The sequence below is a fragment of the Vespa velutina genome, chromosome 2, assembly GCF_912470025.1.
Source record: "Vespa velutina chromosome 2, iVesVel2.1, whole genome shotgun sequence".
NCBI classification, from domain to species: domain Eukaryota; kingdom Metazoa; phylum Arthropoda; class Insecta; order Hymenoptera; family Vespidae; genus Vespa; species Vespa velutina.
Window position 1 is genome coordinate 7,151,479 of NC_062189.1, and position 17,273 is coordinate 7,168,751.

At 32.7% G+C, this 17,273-nt stretch overlaps 1 protein-coding gene across 2 annotated transcripts in view; it reads right to left on the bottom strand.

The window, feature by feature from the left end:
• The window catches only part of LOC124957678 (neurobeachin-like), a 96,239-nt gene extending 79,366 nt beyond the window's left edge, over positions 1-16,873 (bottom strand). For both annotated transcript variants that reach the window (XM_047514832.1, XM_047514831.1), the window contains exon 1: positions 16,457-16,873. In XM_047514832.1, coding sequence (XP_047370788.1) covers positions 16,457-16,615 — 159 coding nt within the window. In that variant the 5' untranslated portion in view covers positions 16,616-16,873. The remainder of the gene's footprint in view (positions 1-16,456) is intronic.
• Positions 16,874-17,273: the final 400 nt, after the last annotated feature.

The following is a 17,273-nucleotide window of genomic DNA, read 5'->3' on the forward strand; positions in this document are numbered from 1 at the left end:
TTTAGAAATTTAACTTAAGAAACGCTTAAAAAACGCTTTCTTCCGCTGGCTGCTTACTCTCTCATTTTTCATTCCTTCTTCCTTTCAGTCTCTGCTGCTGTCATTCCCTCTGAGAGCTGCCACTCCGCCGAATTAAATCCGGTCTTACCCTCGAAATCCATAGATCCAACGAACAACCCTACTTCATCGAATGGTGCACTCACGTGCATCCATATACTAAAACTTTATATATACACATACATACATACATATATATATATATATATATATATATATATATATATATTTGTGTATATATATAATAAAATTGTGTGTGTGTGTATGTGTGTAGTGTGGAAAATATAAACGAAAATTGTCTGAAATCACGGCGATCTAAAACAAAAAAGAATAAAATAAAAAAAAAAAAAAAAAAAAAAAAAGAAAAAAAGAAAGAAAGAAAAAATCAATATCGGCCTTAAGAAAAAATAATAATTATTTAATACTTATTGGGATATCGTTTGAAACGCATTTTCTCGTAAACTATTGACTCGAAATTAAAAAAAAAAGAAAAAAAATTAGGAAAGGAAATATAGCATCATTTTTTCAAACAATACTCCACTTGACCCTCGTTGTCATTTTAGATTTTCAAGGGAATTGTCATCCACGTCTGGGAGTTAGCCAGAAAGTGAGTGAATTTGTGATAAAGATCTGTCTCTCGAAAACAAAATGGACCTGTCTCGATATTTATCAAAAAAATCACTGCATTTCATATTAATCATGATGGACATTCTGTGTATTTATGTACGTAGTGTAAAAAATATAGACGTAAATTATATGAAATTCCTGATGGTTTAAAAAAAAAAATAAGAGCGAGCGAGCGAGCGAGAGAGAGAGAGAGAGAGAGAGAGAGAGAGAGAGGGAGAGAGAAAGAAAAACTATATCGATCATAAGAATAAACAATAATTACGTAACATTCATGGGAAATATCATTAAATAAATAAGAAAATATAAAAGAACGTGTTTATCCTGAAAACTTTACAAGGAGAGAGCTTCTATGATGAACTAGAAATCGATTTTCTCCATCTATCCCATTTTCCGTGATACCAAGACCAAACAACCTTCCTTCGATCACTTCGACATCAAAAGCAAGAAGGTTGGCCCATGCAAAGACATGAGACCTTCTCTCGGGAAATTCTCACAGAGTTTCTAACTTTCCTCTCTCTTACTCTCTCTCTCTCTCTCTCTCTCTCTCTCTCTCTCTCTCTCTCTCTGTCTTTCTCCTTTGCAACCTAATATCAGTAAATAACTTTCCTTTTGTACTATTATTTATTACACTTTATACTGAGATAAAAATAACCTAAGTAATTAAGAAATTTTATTTTCTTCTCTCTCTCTCTCTCTCTCTCTCTCTCTCTCTCTCTCTCTCTCTCTCTCTCTTTCTATCTATCTATCTATCTGTTTATTTATCTATGTATCCATCTATTTATCTATCTATCTCTTAATCTATCTCATTCTCTTTATTTAGTACTTGGCACCATTGATGTTTAAATACGACTAATTATACGATATGAATTTCGTTATTATCTCGCATCTTATTGCACACTTAAATATTCCATATCTTAACAGTTTCATTCATCTTCCATTACAATCTGTTATCATTAATAACAATACTAAAAAAAAAAAAAATAAAAAAAAAAAAATAAAGAGGAAGAAAACAACCCTAGTAATATTTCAAAATAATATTAAATATTCCATATCCTAATTCAATAATTTCATATTCGTCTTCCATAACAGTCTATTTCATTAATAATAACTAAAAAAAAAAAAAGAAAAAGAAAAGAAAAGAGAAAATAATTCCTAGTAATCAAAAAATATATTTTCTCTTTTTCTCCTCTGTCCATTTATTCAATAGTTCATACAATTGATGTTTGGACACGACTGGTTCCCTCCACTTTAGGGATTTCTCTAGGATCTTGCATCTTATTGTCCGCTTAAGTATTCCGTATCTTTTCAACGTGTGCGCGCGCCGGCTCCTCCAGTATAATTGCCACTCGAGGTTGCGGCATTGCCTTTGGCTCTAGCTCGATACCGCACGAGTGCCTGGGATAGTGAAAGAGTAAGAGAGGGAAAGGGATAAAAAGGGGGATGGTAGCAAAAGCGAGAACATAGAACAAACGCGGGACAGGGGGATTATACGCGAAAACACGGGTCTCGTGTGGAACGGAAAATCAACCGGGAGGCTGCATCAGCGAAAGTCCGTTCATTCCTTTTTGTACGAAAGAGGGCGCCGGCCTTTATTGACCCATCCGCCTGCAGCTACCGTGGTTACCGGCTAATATCGGCCTAATTACTTTTCTCCCATTTTCCTGAAAGATTAAACGCCGCGACGGATCGACTCGACGAGAGTGGATAAAGCATGAAAGAAAAAGAGAAAAAAAGAGAGAGAAAGAGAGAGAGAGAAAATAAAAGTTCAACTCGGAACAAGTAAACCGCGAATAAACGTGAATTTTTTCTATCGCAAGTACGAACTTGAAGAAAACTACCAGCGGGCATAGGAAAGGAAAACTAGCGTGTAGGTTTTTAGAACAATGTCCGTGCCGAGTCCGATTGCTCGAGGACGTAGTCTTTGTTGTTTTTTTTTTCTTATTTTCCTATTTTCTCTCTCTCTCCCTCTCTCTCTCTCTCTCTCTCTCCTTCTCTCTCTCTCTCTCTCTCTCTCTCTCTCTCTCTCTCTCTCTCTCTCTCTCCTGGAAAAACTAGGACGATGATATTAGAGACGTTTAACGAATCGTACTGTTTTCTCAATAACGAAAGACGATCGATTTCTTCATCTTATATCAGAAAATATCGATAAATATAATAATAATAATAATAATAATAATAATAATAACGATTGTGACAAAAGATAAATACGATTCTCTATGTTGATTATTTGAATATTATTAGTCAATTCGTGTTTCTTCAAAACAATATTGTCGAGATATTTCTATCTTCTTCTTTGAGAATGATTTTAATTAAGTTTACGAGTACATCTATCTTAATGTAATTTGTTTTTACAAAGTTTTGTTGATATCGATAGAAAGAGGGAATGAAAAATTGAAAAGAAATAATAAAAAATTCTTTTCGTTTCCTTAAATAAGTTTCACGCTTTTAAACGAGCTTTCATCGATTGAATTAACGCGTTACATGGAGGGTCACACGCAGCCCTAGTGACCTTTCTTTAACTATAAGAGAAATCATATTTTTCTAATTTCTCTTAACCTTCTCCAATAGGATCGTCGTTCTAAAAGCGTAAAACGTTTCATTGATTCTATTTGAAATGAGAGATGGAACGAAAAAAAGTGGATGTCCCAGAAGAAGGAGGAGGAGAAGGATGGTTAAAGGAAAAAAAAGGAAAGAAAAAAAAAAAGAAAGAAAGAAAAAAAGAAATATCTTACTTTAGCGTACTAGAATTTGACCTATTTACGCGAACTTTCCCAACTTCTATTAGATAAGATTCTCTCAATAGCACGTCGAACATCGACGTTGCTCGACTGGCCGCATTCTTCATGCCAGCCTCACTGGTGATGCTAGGAACACATAAAAAAAAAAAAAAAAAGAAAAAAAGAAAAAAAAGGAAAGGAAAAGTAAAACAAAAAAAAATAGAGTAAAAAAATGAAAAGATAGAAATAGAAAAGACAAATGAGCAAGAAAGAGAGAGGGAGAGAGAGAGAGAGAGAGAGAGAGAGTAAAAGAGAGTAAAAGAGAACTATAACAGTAAACGCATTTGGATTTGTACCAAACGCTTTCGTCAGCTTGTCTCTATCTCCAATTTTTTCTCCACCAGCTCGAACATGTACATCATTCCCCTGTAGACTGATTTTTCATCCAAAGAATAATATAATAACATGGAACTCACACTTAACTTCATAAAAAAAAAAAAAAAGAAGAGAAAAAAAATTTAATTCAACAAAACAAAGTTCGTAGTTGCATGGTAATACACTGGCAACAACGGCAACAACAGCAACTGAGTTCATAATATTTTGCATACATTCTTGACGAAATTATCTTCGCGCACGTTATTTCTTTATTATCTCTTCATTTTCCTACTTTATCTTTTTCTCTTTCTAACTCTCTCTCTCTCTCTCTTTCTCTCTCTCTCTCTCTCTCTCTCTCTCTCTCTCTCTCTATCTCTCTCTCTCTCTCTCTCTTTCTCTACCTTCCATTCTTGGTACAATAATATCTAATAATAGATAAACAATGTATTACAAAAGCATCGATAATAATCCATATCCCAAAGAATTGTAAAGTGAACGACAAGTGAAAAAGACTGCCTAAATAATTTGAAAATTAAATAATATTATATACTTTTTTTTTTTTTTTTTTTTTTTTTTTTTTTAATCCAAATCACTAAAAACTCTTCTTATCTCTGATTGAAATTCCGATCAATTTTCTTTCCTCCTTTCTTTTTTCTTTTTTCTTTTCTAATTATTTTTTTTAATCACTTTAAAGGGAACTAAATGCAGGTTTCAAGAACTCTTATCAGAGAAAGTACATTCTTTCTCACGCAAAGGTATCCGTGAAATATGCTAAAAAGATCTATTTTTAGGGCCGCCACGACAACGCGTCACGTTTCGCGGCTTATTCGCGAGAAGACACGCGACCTCGAAACGCGACAAGGTATATTGTATATACATATATACGATATCTACATACGATAACTATATACAATATCTATATACATACGATACACACATATGACATATACGATACACACACACACACACACACACACACACACACACATATAAAAGTAATATACGTACAATAGTTTAAATACATTCCATTTTTTCTACCTTTATATTATCACGATTAAAATCGGGAACACCTCTCACCCCCCCTCACAACTCTCACCTCATCTTAACGTCGAACTACTTTTCATTATCGATTAGTTAGAGCGGAATATCACGAATTATTTGCTATCGATTGCGATAACGGTTAGTTTAATTAACGTACGTTTGTAACATCTTCAAGAAGTCAAATTCTAAAAGATAATTTTAAACTCCACTATTTTCGATCTATTCTTAAATTTTATTCTGTTATGAAGTAATGTAAAATGAAGAAAAGGGAAAAGAAAGAGAGAGAGAGAGAGAGAGAAAGAGAGAGAAAATTTACGAGAAGAAAAAAAAGTGAACGCAAAGACTGAATATAAATTCTTAAAGGAAATCATAGCGAAAGGGCGACTAATTTATAGTCATGGAATACCAAGACACCTCGAATCGTATTTTCAGAAAACGTACAAAAATTTAAGCAGAAATTCGAATACTCATACATATGTACGCAACCAACACGATAGCTGCTCTCTCTCTCTCTCTCTCTCTCTCTCTTTCTCTCTCTATCTATCTATCTATCCGTCTATCCATCTATCTATCTATCTATCTATCTATCTATCTATCTCTCACTAATTCGAATACCGATATTCGTCGTGCACGTTTGCGTTCAGATATGTATATGCATAGAATATGTCTCGTCTACACCTAACACATACATATATACCTGCTGTCTACACGTATATATGTCGATTCGATATACATACGTATATCGTGTTCGAAGATGTATGTATACGTGTAGTACACGTTTACACGGGTATCGATACATATGACAAATTACGCGACTGTGGCTTTAGAATCAGCCGCATTATGTAGCTCCTATCGGATCTCACTGATCTTGTTTGCAACGATATCCTGTCGACATATATATCTCGATCTCAAAAACTACAATCGCATTACTAATATTTTATTCTTTGCATTCGGGCGTTTTTTTCTTTTTTTTTTCTTTCTTTTTTTTTTTTTTTTAATATTATTTTGATAGAAATTCTAACTAGATATTGCCGAATATATAAAAAGAAACGAAAGTAATGTGCGTCTTCGAATTCTTATCAAATAATTTGAATTTATTTGAAATATTGAATATGGATAACTCGAAAAAAAAAAAAACAAAACAAAATTTGATACGTTATAAAAATTTGCAATATATAATTATTGCGAGGTCTGTTCAATTTATAATAAAAAATAAATAAAAAAAAATATATATATACATATAATACATATATATAAAATTATAAAATATAAAGAGAAATTTTGAAAGAATGTTAAAATGTTTAAATGATAACCAAAATTGTGTGAGCTTATAATTCGTTTATTGCGATAACGACTTAACGCGTTTATTAGTACATATAGTGGGCATAAGCCACGTTGTTACACAGATACATCAACTAAACGAACCTGTAACAAGCTCCCGCCTATTACCTACCTACATAGATATAATGGTCAGAACGCGACCACGTTGAATTTTCCAGTCGATCCAGCTAAATGCGTGACGTTTATCGTTCTCTCATTAAAATCACATTTAGTTGGATAGACGAACATGACTGGAACTCGGGTTATATGAAATACCTTTATTTCACATAAATATATACACACACATATTATATAAAAGAATTCATGAGATCTGGTATAACGAATGCAATTTAAAAAAGAAAAAAAAATTCAATTCGATAAAAAAAAAAAATAAAAATAAAAAAAGAAAAAAAATTAAAGGTAGAAAATATTTTTCTATTTCATCGTGAATATATTATATTTAATTACATTGAAATATTTTCATAATTAAAAATTACGAACGCAGGGAAGAGAGAAAGAGAGAGAGAGAGAGAGAGAGAGAGGAGAGAGGAGAGAGAAAGAGAGATCTATATGTAGCAAGCATTGTACATCATATTTCGAAATAATGGAAAGAAATAAATGATTTAAGAAACGAAAGCACGTCTCCTTGTAAAATAATACGTCTGTTGGATTTGAAAAGGCAGTAATATTCTTCCGGAAGTTCGTTCGCAAAAGGAAAGCTTCGTAACTCCGAGATGAGCAACGGAGGTACATCCGCTCTTTGCAAATAAGTAAGAAACGACGTACCTCCCGATGATATTTGTCGCAAGTCGTTAAAAAAAAAAAAAAAAAAAAAAAAAAAAAAAAAAAAAAAAAAGTAAGAAAAAGACATCTTGATCTAGGCCTAGAAGAGAAAATGAAGGAATAGATACGAGGTAATCGAAAGAATAGTAGTTTGCAACAGATGAATAATACGAGTTTTCATTCCGCACGAATGCACTCGAATACTTCTCGAAACTACGACTTTAGCTTTTGTAAATCAAAATATTTCTTTTTTTATTCATTTTTAAAATTTTGTTTCTTTCTTTTTTTTCTTCTCTATTATTTCTATTATCATACTGCGATCATTATTATTATCCGAGATACAGGCTGATATGTATTGTTAAAGTAGTCACGATGTATATGACTTATGGGAAATCACAGACTATTATTATTATAGTAACGAGACTATTATTATTAAAGCAACGACGTATTCTTCGTTATTTCGAAAGTTTCCTTTAATTCGACTTAGAGCTTTACATTTTAATTACAATTAGATAAGATGGTTCTACCTTCGTTAAATCTAAAACTAACGGAAATAGTCAATTCTCTTTCTCGTTAATTCTCATTACTTTTTTCTTCTCTCTCTCTCTCCCTCTCTCCCTCTCTTCTATAAAAGAATTTGTATAATTTCAAATATTGAATAAATGAAGTGAATAATCCTAAAGCAAATGTGTGTTATCAAAAAAAAAAAATAATATGATACATTACGTCGAAATAATAATAAAAGAATGTAATAATGTAACATGAAAAAGGTAAAGAGAAGAAGAAAAAGAAAGAGAAAGAAAGAGAGAGAGAGAAAGAGAGAGAGAGAGAGAAAGAGTATTAATCAAATGTTTTTCAAAAAATTCCATTATTGTAGACAAACGTTCCCAGTTCATGTCAGATTCAGAAGTACGCTGGCAAATTTCTTTTTATTTTCCACATTTTTTCTCTATTTTTGTTTTTTAATTTATTTATTTCTATGTGGAACGGTATTTCATTCTGTGTGATTTTACTTTCCATACAAACATTGGCTTCTATGAGTTTAAATTGATAACCAATTATTTCCTGCATGTTCAACCTTATAGCTTTTTCTTTACTTCTCCCTCTCTCTCTTTCTCTCTCTCTCTCTCTCTCTCTCTCTCTCTCTCTCTCTCTCTCTCTCTCTCTCTCTCTTTCTCTCACTCTTTCTCTCTAGTCTTCTTTTCGAGCACATTCACTTACAGAGAGAAAAAAAAGGTAAACCACATATTCTCTCTTTTTCTCTCTATGGTGAGCACGAAAACCGTTCTTTCGACATGACCGATCCTTTTTTTATGTACTTATAACACTATACTAGAATGAATAATGTTCGCTTTCAATGAGCACGAAAGAGAACTTAAATGTGAAAAACGCTGGACTTTGGATGGTTAATACACGAAGCAAACCATGCTTTTCCGTTCTTCCAACATACATATATACACACACACAATTTTCTTCTTCGACTTTTCCTCTCTCTTTCTCTCTCACTCCTCTTTCATTTTGTATTTGCTTAGCGCTATTAAAATCTTGTTGAAGATCGAGTCAAGAGATGTAGTCGGTATTCAAAACGAGTTGTAAAAATATATGTCAACCGAGAAAGTGAAGCCACTTAATGGAAGAAATAGAAATAAATAGAAGTTATATACGTGTATATGTATATATATATATATATATATATATATGTACGTAAGTATGTACCGCGAAGAGCAATAAATCATATTGAAGCAATTATAGTTGAAAATTGAATATCATTGGACGTAAATAATTCGACAATTAAAAATAATTTCTCGTGACATTTTCAATAGATAACAATAAAGATTTCAAAAAAATAAAAGTAAAGTATGTGTTTAGTTATAATAATATTAATTATAATAATTATTTTAGATCGTGAAATATGAGTAGAATGATACGAGTTACAAATACATACGTACATATATACATATATATACACATACATATATACACACATACATATATACACACATACATATATACACACATACATATATACACACATACACACACACTGTAATAACCACCAACAATCTTATATATCGAACAGTTCCACGCGTACGAGGAACCTGACGTAAAACTAACAAAATATCTCAAACATAGCAATTAATTTGCAACGCAATAACTGACATAACTTTACAGATAGTTCAAGTAGATTTAAATTAACGAGACATATTATGATACTATCGCTTTCGTTTCTTATATGTATGAATTAAAATTATTTTCCGTCGCTTTTCGACGGAACGAAAAACTTGATAAATTATTTTCAAAGCAATTTTAAGTCCTTCGAAATTACCTTATTTCCTTAAGCTTCCTTTCATTTATAAGATCTATAAAATATTAACAACGAATTACTTTCAAATTCGACAAATTTTTCCCTCATTACGTTAAATCTATTCGATTTTTATGAAATTATACGTAACCTAACATAAATTATTTTTTATTAGTTTTACTAGTTTTATTAGTTTTACAAGGGGGAAAAAAAAATTTACCACAAAAGAAATATTATATTAAAATCTGTTTGAGATCGGTTTACGTCGAGAGATATTCTATACGGTATAGACGTATGATTGAGAACGAATTCTGACGGCAATATGCAGCCACGAAATACAAACAATATCATTTTCGAACGTAACCGAAACTGGCTGACACGCCGTGCGATAACGGCCGTGAATAAATTCCTTGTCATCCACGTGTATCGACAAATATATATACATATATACATATATAGATATATATGTATATATGTGTGTGTGTGTATAGACATCACGTATACACGAGTATCTGAGTCTGACCTCTTCCTCTCTTCTTCTCTCTCTCTCCTTTTCCCTCCCTCCTTCCTCTTTCTGTCTGTCTACTTTCACCCTTATCCTAACTCTTCCTACTCCTCCGTTATACATATACAACACAAATATCATGACATAACATGGCGAATTCCCTTCCACCCCCCCCCCCCTCTCTCTCTCTCTCTCTCTCTCTCTCTCTCTCTCTCTCTCTCTCTCTCTCTCCCTCTTTCTCTCTTTCTCTCTGTCTTGCAATTCCCACAGTTGATCTGCATTTTCTCTTTGCATGGAAATTTTGTAATAGTAGCTACATACATACATATATACATATATATATACATACATACATGCATACATACGTGCGATCGATTAAACATACGATCGTTTGATATGCTTGGACTGCTTGCAACAATAAAACGAAAATTACGATAACAAAAGAGAGAAGAAGAAAACAAAAAAGAAAAAAAAAAGATAAAAGACGACATTTTTAAAGCGAATCGTGAGAAGGTCACACGACAAAAGTGAGATAAAGACAAACTTGTACTTCATTTTCCGTAAAAAAAAAAAAAAAAAAAAAAAAAAAAAAAAAAAGGAAAGAAGAAGGGAAAAGAAGAAAAAAAAGAATGAAATAAAAAACAAAGAGGAAAAAAAATAACGAACAGGAAAAGTTACGCTTTAAATCATAGTAGCCGAGTTAGAAATGTTGTTGACTAATGTTTTCGCGCGACGTACCGAAGTGACTCGTTGCATCGTCGTGATGATCGATAAGCCGACAAACGTGACAACTCGTACTCGTTACTCGACGCAGACCAAAACGGTGCTTAATGACCCTTTCTAATAAATAAAGCTACAATTAAAAAGGTAATTCACAATGGCTATCTTAGAAAACGTGCACAGAGTTTTTCTTCCCTTTTTAAGTGCTTTTCATTCCGCCATCCTTTTTCTTTTCCTCCTTTTCCTGCTTCTCCTCTTCGTCCTTAAGTTTTGTTCAGCACATTTTTCTTGTTTTTTTAAATATCTCTTAACGCTTTAATTAAATCTCGTTAATTGTTTTCCATCCCTCCTCTCCCTCCCTCTCTCTCTCTCTCTCTCTCTCTCTCTTTTCTCTTTCTTTCTCTCTTCTTTCCATGTATATTTTCGTAATTTAAATAATCCAGATTTTTCCTTATATACCTTTACACGTTACATCGATTATAAACAGACGAAGGAATTATACATTGGAGAAATGAAAAAATATTATATCTTTATTTTTACGTTAAATAATTAAATAAAAGATTTAATTTTTTATACATGAAGATTCAAAAGAACTAGAAGAAAAAATTAAATCACGATTCTTAGATACTTCTGTAAAATATTTTAGTTTTTCATTTTTTTTTTTTTTGTTTTTTTGTTTTTTTTCTTATTTTTAAGCGAGGTACAAAATCCTCTTTTCGTTAAATCGAAAATTCGCAAAAGATTTTAATTCATTTCCATTTTGTTTTTCTTTTTTCATATAATCCTTGATCATTCTCCTTTACTTTCATGTTTCATTTAAGAAAATCTGGTTCTATGTAAAACAGCGCAAAAGGAAAAGGATATATGTATATTCTTGTTAATTAACGAGGTATCCACGAGGGAACTCAAGGTGAATCACGAAATACAGAGAATGATGTGCAACTTTGACGATAAATATTACGAATCTGCAAGTATGACGAAGAAAGAAAAACAAGGAAGAGAACGTAGAGAAAGAGATAGATAGATAGATAGATAGTTAGATAGATAGATAGAGAAGGAGAGAGAGAGAGAGAAAGAGAGAGAGTAAAAGAGAATATAAAGATAAATAAAGAAAATTGTAAACGATGTTAAACGACGATTTTATCATAGAAAAGATAATAAGAAGTAAAAGGACATATTCTAATTAAATGATCCTTACGGCATATGATCGATTTTAAATTTTGACTAAAAAACTTATGAATAACTTACCAACATATGCATGTAAGTATTAATGTACACACTTTTAAATTTCTTTCTCTATTTCATTGACAACTTAAAATTAAAATTTTCCCCTCGAAGAAATTTTCTTCGACAGCTTTTAAAAAAACTTCGATCGGCTTAATTCGAAATTGTTTCTATTGATGTACTTACATATATACGTAATAATCCTTTTAAAACTATAAAAGAATATCGAATATTTGTTATTCTCTAGAAAAGTAAATCCATTCGAGGAGAGTTCGATCGATCGATCGAAAGAGAGAGAGAGAGAGAGAGAGAGAGAGAGAGAGAGAGAGAGAGAGAGTGGGAGAGAGAGAAAAAACAAAAAAAAATTTTTTTGGCTAAAAACAATGTTATGAGAATAATTAAAGACAGCGAAAAGAAAGAAAATTCTTTATCCCTTCTACTTTTAATAGATACGAATATCGATTTGGAGCTTTCAAGCTTGCGATAAATCCGTTCTATTTCTCTTCTACGTCGATCATACGTGTTTATCTAATCTCAACGTCAACATTTTATCAACGTGTCGACGTCAAGGTGATACGATGAACGAAAAGCTTCCTATCGAAAAATTCCTATATGCTCTCTCTCTCTCCCTCTCCCTCTCCCTCTCTCTCTCTCTCTCTCTCTCTCTCGAAATAATCGACGTGACACCATAAATATGCACGCTATTCGCTGATCGAAAAAAAAGAAAGAGGACGCCTTCCTTCGACCGTAAAAATAATCTCGGGAAATTTTATCGTTTTGGCTCGCTATTCGCTTAACGCAAATTCGTTGTCGTAGCATTTGTCGATACTTCATATCTTTTCTTATTCTTTCTCTCTCTCTATTTCTCTTACCCCCCTCTCTCTCTCTGTCTTTTTTTTAATTTTCCTTTTTATGATTTTCCTCTATTTTTTTTTTTCCTTTTTTTTTTCTTCTATCTAAATCCTCGTAGCATCGCACGCACGTTTTTAACTTGTTCGTTATGAAAAATGAAGGAGAAGTAAACAAAATATAAAAATAAAAAAGAAAAAGAAAAAAACAAACGGCCCAACAGAAAGGGAACACATACAAGAGAGAGTAAGTGAGAGAGATCGATGATCAACGTCGTAACACGCGATCCGATGCTCGCAGCGGTAACCCACCTTGAACAATAGCTAGATTAAGGGCTTTCAAGGGCGGTGTGATAGGCTCGTAATTTCAAACAACGCCAACGCTAATTCGAGCCCGTTACGAATTCTACTCTACATTTATGTTGGCTTAGAGTAGATAATGTGTATAAAAAAAAAAAAAAAAGAAAAGGAAAAGGAAAAGGAAAGATGAAGAGGAGAAGAAGAAAGGAGAAGAAAAAACAAAAAAGGAAAAAGGGGGAAATAAAAAATAAATAGGATTGATAAAAACATATATATAAAGCCATCACATATTTCTACTCCAAACGATTTTTCACCTTATCTATATTATATAATATATATCAATAAATGCACGCGCGCATGCGTGTATGCGTCTATGTATGTGTATGTGTACACACATATACTCATTATATCTATAGATTTAAGTAAATATATAATTCTGAGAAATCATTCGTACAAAATAAAACATCGAATCGAACGTATAATCGTAATCGATTGATCTGTGATTTCGACATGAGTATATTTATTATTTTATAAATAAATATGTAATGACGTAAAGTCATTCGCAACAAAAGAAAGAATAAATAAATAAAATCTCGCGAACTCATTAATCAACAGTCGACTAAATTTCGTTTCTGTTTCTGACAATTTATGCCAGATACTTCATTCGCAACTTTAACTTCTTTAATTTTTCTTCTTCCTACTTTTAATTATCGTACTTTCAGACAAAATATAATTAACGTCATCTGTTTGTAACACATCACGAATGTGTTTATTGTGAAAGAAAAAAAATAGAAACGTAATAAAACGAGTATGCCCAATTAGACGAGATATTAACAAAAATTAAAGGTAAATCTAACGACGAATCGATTACGATCAATCGAATCGTTCTTACAACTTTAATCGCTAACGAAAAACGCTCAAAAGCTCTTGTTAAAAGCTTTTGGCCCCGTTATCATGACCAATGGTCGTTGAAGATCAATAAAGAAAAAAAAAAAAGGAAAAGAAAAAGAAACAAAAAAAAAAAAAGAAAAGGAAAGAAAAAAGAGCGAAAAGAAGAAAACTTGTTCGACACGTAGAACGTATCTCCTACGTAAGAGATTATTAATCGGTGCCACGTGCAGTGTTATTTGTTTTTCTTATTGTAAAACGATCGTCCCTCTTCTCTCATTTTCATTCCTTCCTTCATTCGTTCGTTCGTTTGTTCGTTCATACGTTTCTTCGTTCCTTCGTTTATTCGTTAATACGTTCGTTCTTCGAATAAAGGCGGGTATTTTAAATGATTACCACACCTTTGTCGGAAACGTTCTTCCCTGACGTAACATTATGACCATGAAATAAAAAAAATGAAAAAGTTGAAAGATAAAGAACGAGAGAGAGGGGGGGAGAGGGGGGGGGGGAATTAGAAGGGGAAAAAGAAAGAGCGAGAGAGAATACACATTTCTGCCTACATACAATTTTGTAATATTTTAAAATAAGATATTTTCATGATATTACGTAAGCTCTATCAATCTCTCTCTCTCTCTTTCTCTCTCTCTCTCTCTCTATCTCTCTCTCTCTCTCCTCTCTCTCTCTCTTTCTCTATCTATCTACATCTTTTTTCATTAAAAACCATTGAATATCTCACAAAACCGATAATGAATTTTATCGTTGGACAGATAACGTTAGTAAATTGTATTCGCTATCAAAAGTTACTTCAATCAATGAACTTTCTAGAATAATATCAATACTATTCATTTTAAGTTCATCAACGCTCGAGAAAATATTGTTTTTTTTTTTTTTTATATTTCACACGAACGTATACCAGCATCGATATTTCTACTATATATTTCTCTATCGTGTATACTGTTATAGAAAAGCAAACAAACAAAAAAAATATATATATATACACATAAGTACGCATATAAATATAAAAAAAAAAAAATTGAATGAAAGTAACATAAATTGTACGACGATTAAACTCAATATTAATGACTCAAAGCAATGGCAGTAAATATTCTTAGGCGAGGGAGAGGGAGGAGGCTGGGTGGGAGGAGGTGAATGCGGGAAGGAAAAAAAAAAAAAAAAAAGAAAAAAAGAAAAAAAGAACAAACAGAAAACTGAAAATAAAAGTAACGATTACGTTGGATTTTCTCTATGTATGTAATGATCTCCGTTGCATCATTCTCATAAATTCTACAAATAACAAATACGTATAGTTTCACAGAAAATTGCTATCGATTTATCGATAACGTTCTTCTCAGTTGTCCAAAAAGGAAAAAAAAAAAGAGTTATATACCGTCCGGATAGTGAATGATCGCACGCAAAAGAGACATGTCAAAGGAAACGATAGATACTACGTCGTTCCCTTTGCCGTCCCTTCGTCTTCTTTATTTATTTTTTCTTTCTTTTTTTTTCTTTCTATTTTTTTTTTTTTTTGTTTTTTTTTTTAATCACCTGCGCATATTTCTCCTCTTTCATATACGCGAAAACCTCCTTTGGATACGCATATCATATAAATATATATTGTATACGTTATAAACTAAAATAATCCACGAATTGAGTTTAGTTTAATTGAAGTTTTTCAAAATGATACCAACGATAGAAACGATATCCGAAATAAATCTGATTATTAATATTTCGATCGAATTTACTTCCGAGGAACGTCAAGAACGAGAACGAAAACGAGAGAGATTTTCGCGCGCGCATTTTCCGTCGTGCATCCTCAAAATTCGTTAATTAATTTTCGACAGGTGGTAGAGGGAAACAAACGCTCCGGGCCAATTTGTCGGTTGACGGACACGTCGAAAAGTTTCCTAAATGGATCCGGACGAGATAACGCCGTTGGCGAGAATGAGAATAATGATAAAGTATTATGACGAAAGGTATAATAACGATCGAAATCGTAAAATTTTACGACATGGAATGATCGATAATAAAAATCATAAAGAAAAATCTCAATCGTGAACCTAATCGAAACGAGGCGAAGGGGACGAGAAGAGAAAAAAAAAAAAAAGAGAGAAGAAACAAGACGAGATGAGACGAAGTAACGAAAACGTGGTTTTCCGACGTTTCTCTCTCTCTCTCTCTCTCTCTCTCTCTCTCTCTCTCTCTCTCTCTTCGCGATCGAGAAATAATGATATTTTTAAAAAATACAAAGATTTTGTTTTCCTTCATGAGATTCTCCAAGTTAAATTTTTTTTCTTCATTCCAATAAAAAACAAATAAAACTCTTGACTCGTGATAAGAGGTTTAATAGTGAAAAACGCGTGGCCGTCCTCGATATAGCGCGTCAAAAAAAATGTAACCGAATGGAAAATAGGGAAAAACATCGAGGCGCGCGTTTGACAGTTTACCTTAATACAAGGATTTGATCGACGAATGGAGAAACGAAGAAACGAACGAAAGAAAAATAAAGAGGGAGAGAGAGAAAGAGAGAAAGAGAAAACGTGATATTCTCTGTCTTTCTTTTCTCCTCCGTCAACCACACACCCCCGAAGATGCCGGCAGGTTATGTCGTTTACTACGGCACTGGCCAAACTCTTTCGGCCAGATCCTTTGATCATAATAAAAATGTCATTGACGTTTTTCTTTTAAAGGAATAAAAAAAAAGATAAAAAAAAAATTGAAAAAGACAGAAAAAAACAGAATGATCACTCACCAAATGAAGCACCGTGTTGACAACTTCCCGATTAGACACCTGTCCCACTTCGATCAGGCCAATCAGGACGGCGAATTTCAAGCTGTCGTTCATCGCCATCGCCACCACCTCCTCCGGCCTCTTAATATCACTGAACGGTGGACTCTTCATGTCCGCCATCGCGCCGATTTTCGACTTTGTGGAACGCGGTCCTTCCACAGGAAGAAAATCTACGACAGTTAACGCACGTACCGCCTTATCAACGAGAGCTTTTCACCGTCACATGATAATACAACACAAATTGATCTGCCATCTTTGAGAGTAGACACTGTTGTGAGGAATCTGCCAGTACGCCAAAGGCAAAAGTTCCTAGAACGTGAAGCGCGCGCGCGATAATACGTCCGTACCGCCGTCTGTCGGCTAAGAGACTGAACGTAAATAGCGCACGACGTAAACGTTGAGTGGTAGGGGTTTAATCTACCTATGCTTTTGGAGGGGGGTGACCGCTACTTTCAATAAAATAACTACATACATATATACGTACGTATGTATATATGCGTATCCTTTTATTTTATTTAGAAAGAAAATGATATAAAGTAAATAATATAAACGAATTAATCGATAACTAGATAGATACAATGAATTAATTGGTAATAAAAGTAAATATATGTCATTGCTTATTTTGACGTATATATTTCAATTTAGGATTTATCGAAAGATATAAATAGAAAAGATGTTTAATAATTTACGACTAAGTTATAACAATATTGTATTTATATCTTTCTTCCAAATTCTATTGAATTATAATTTTAATTCTATCAATTGAAATGTTTTATCT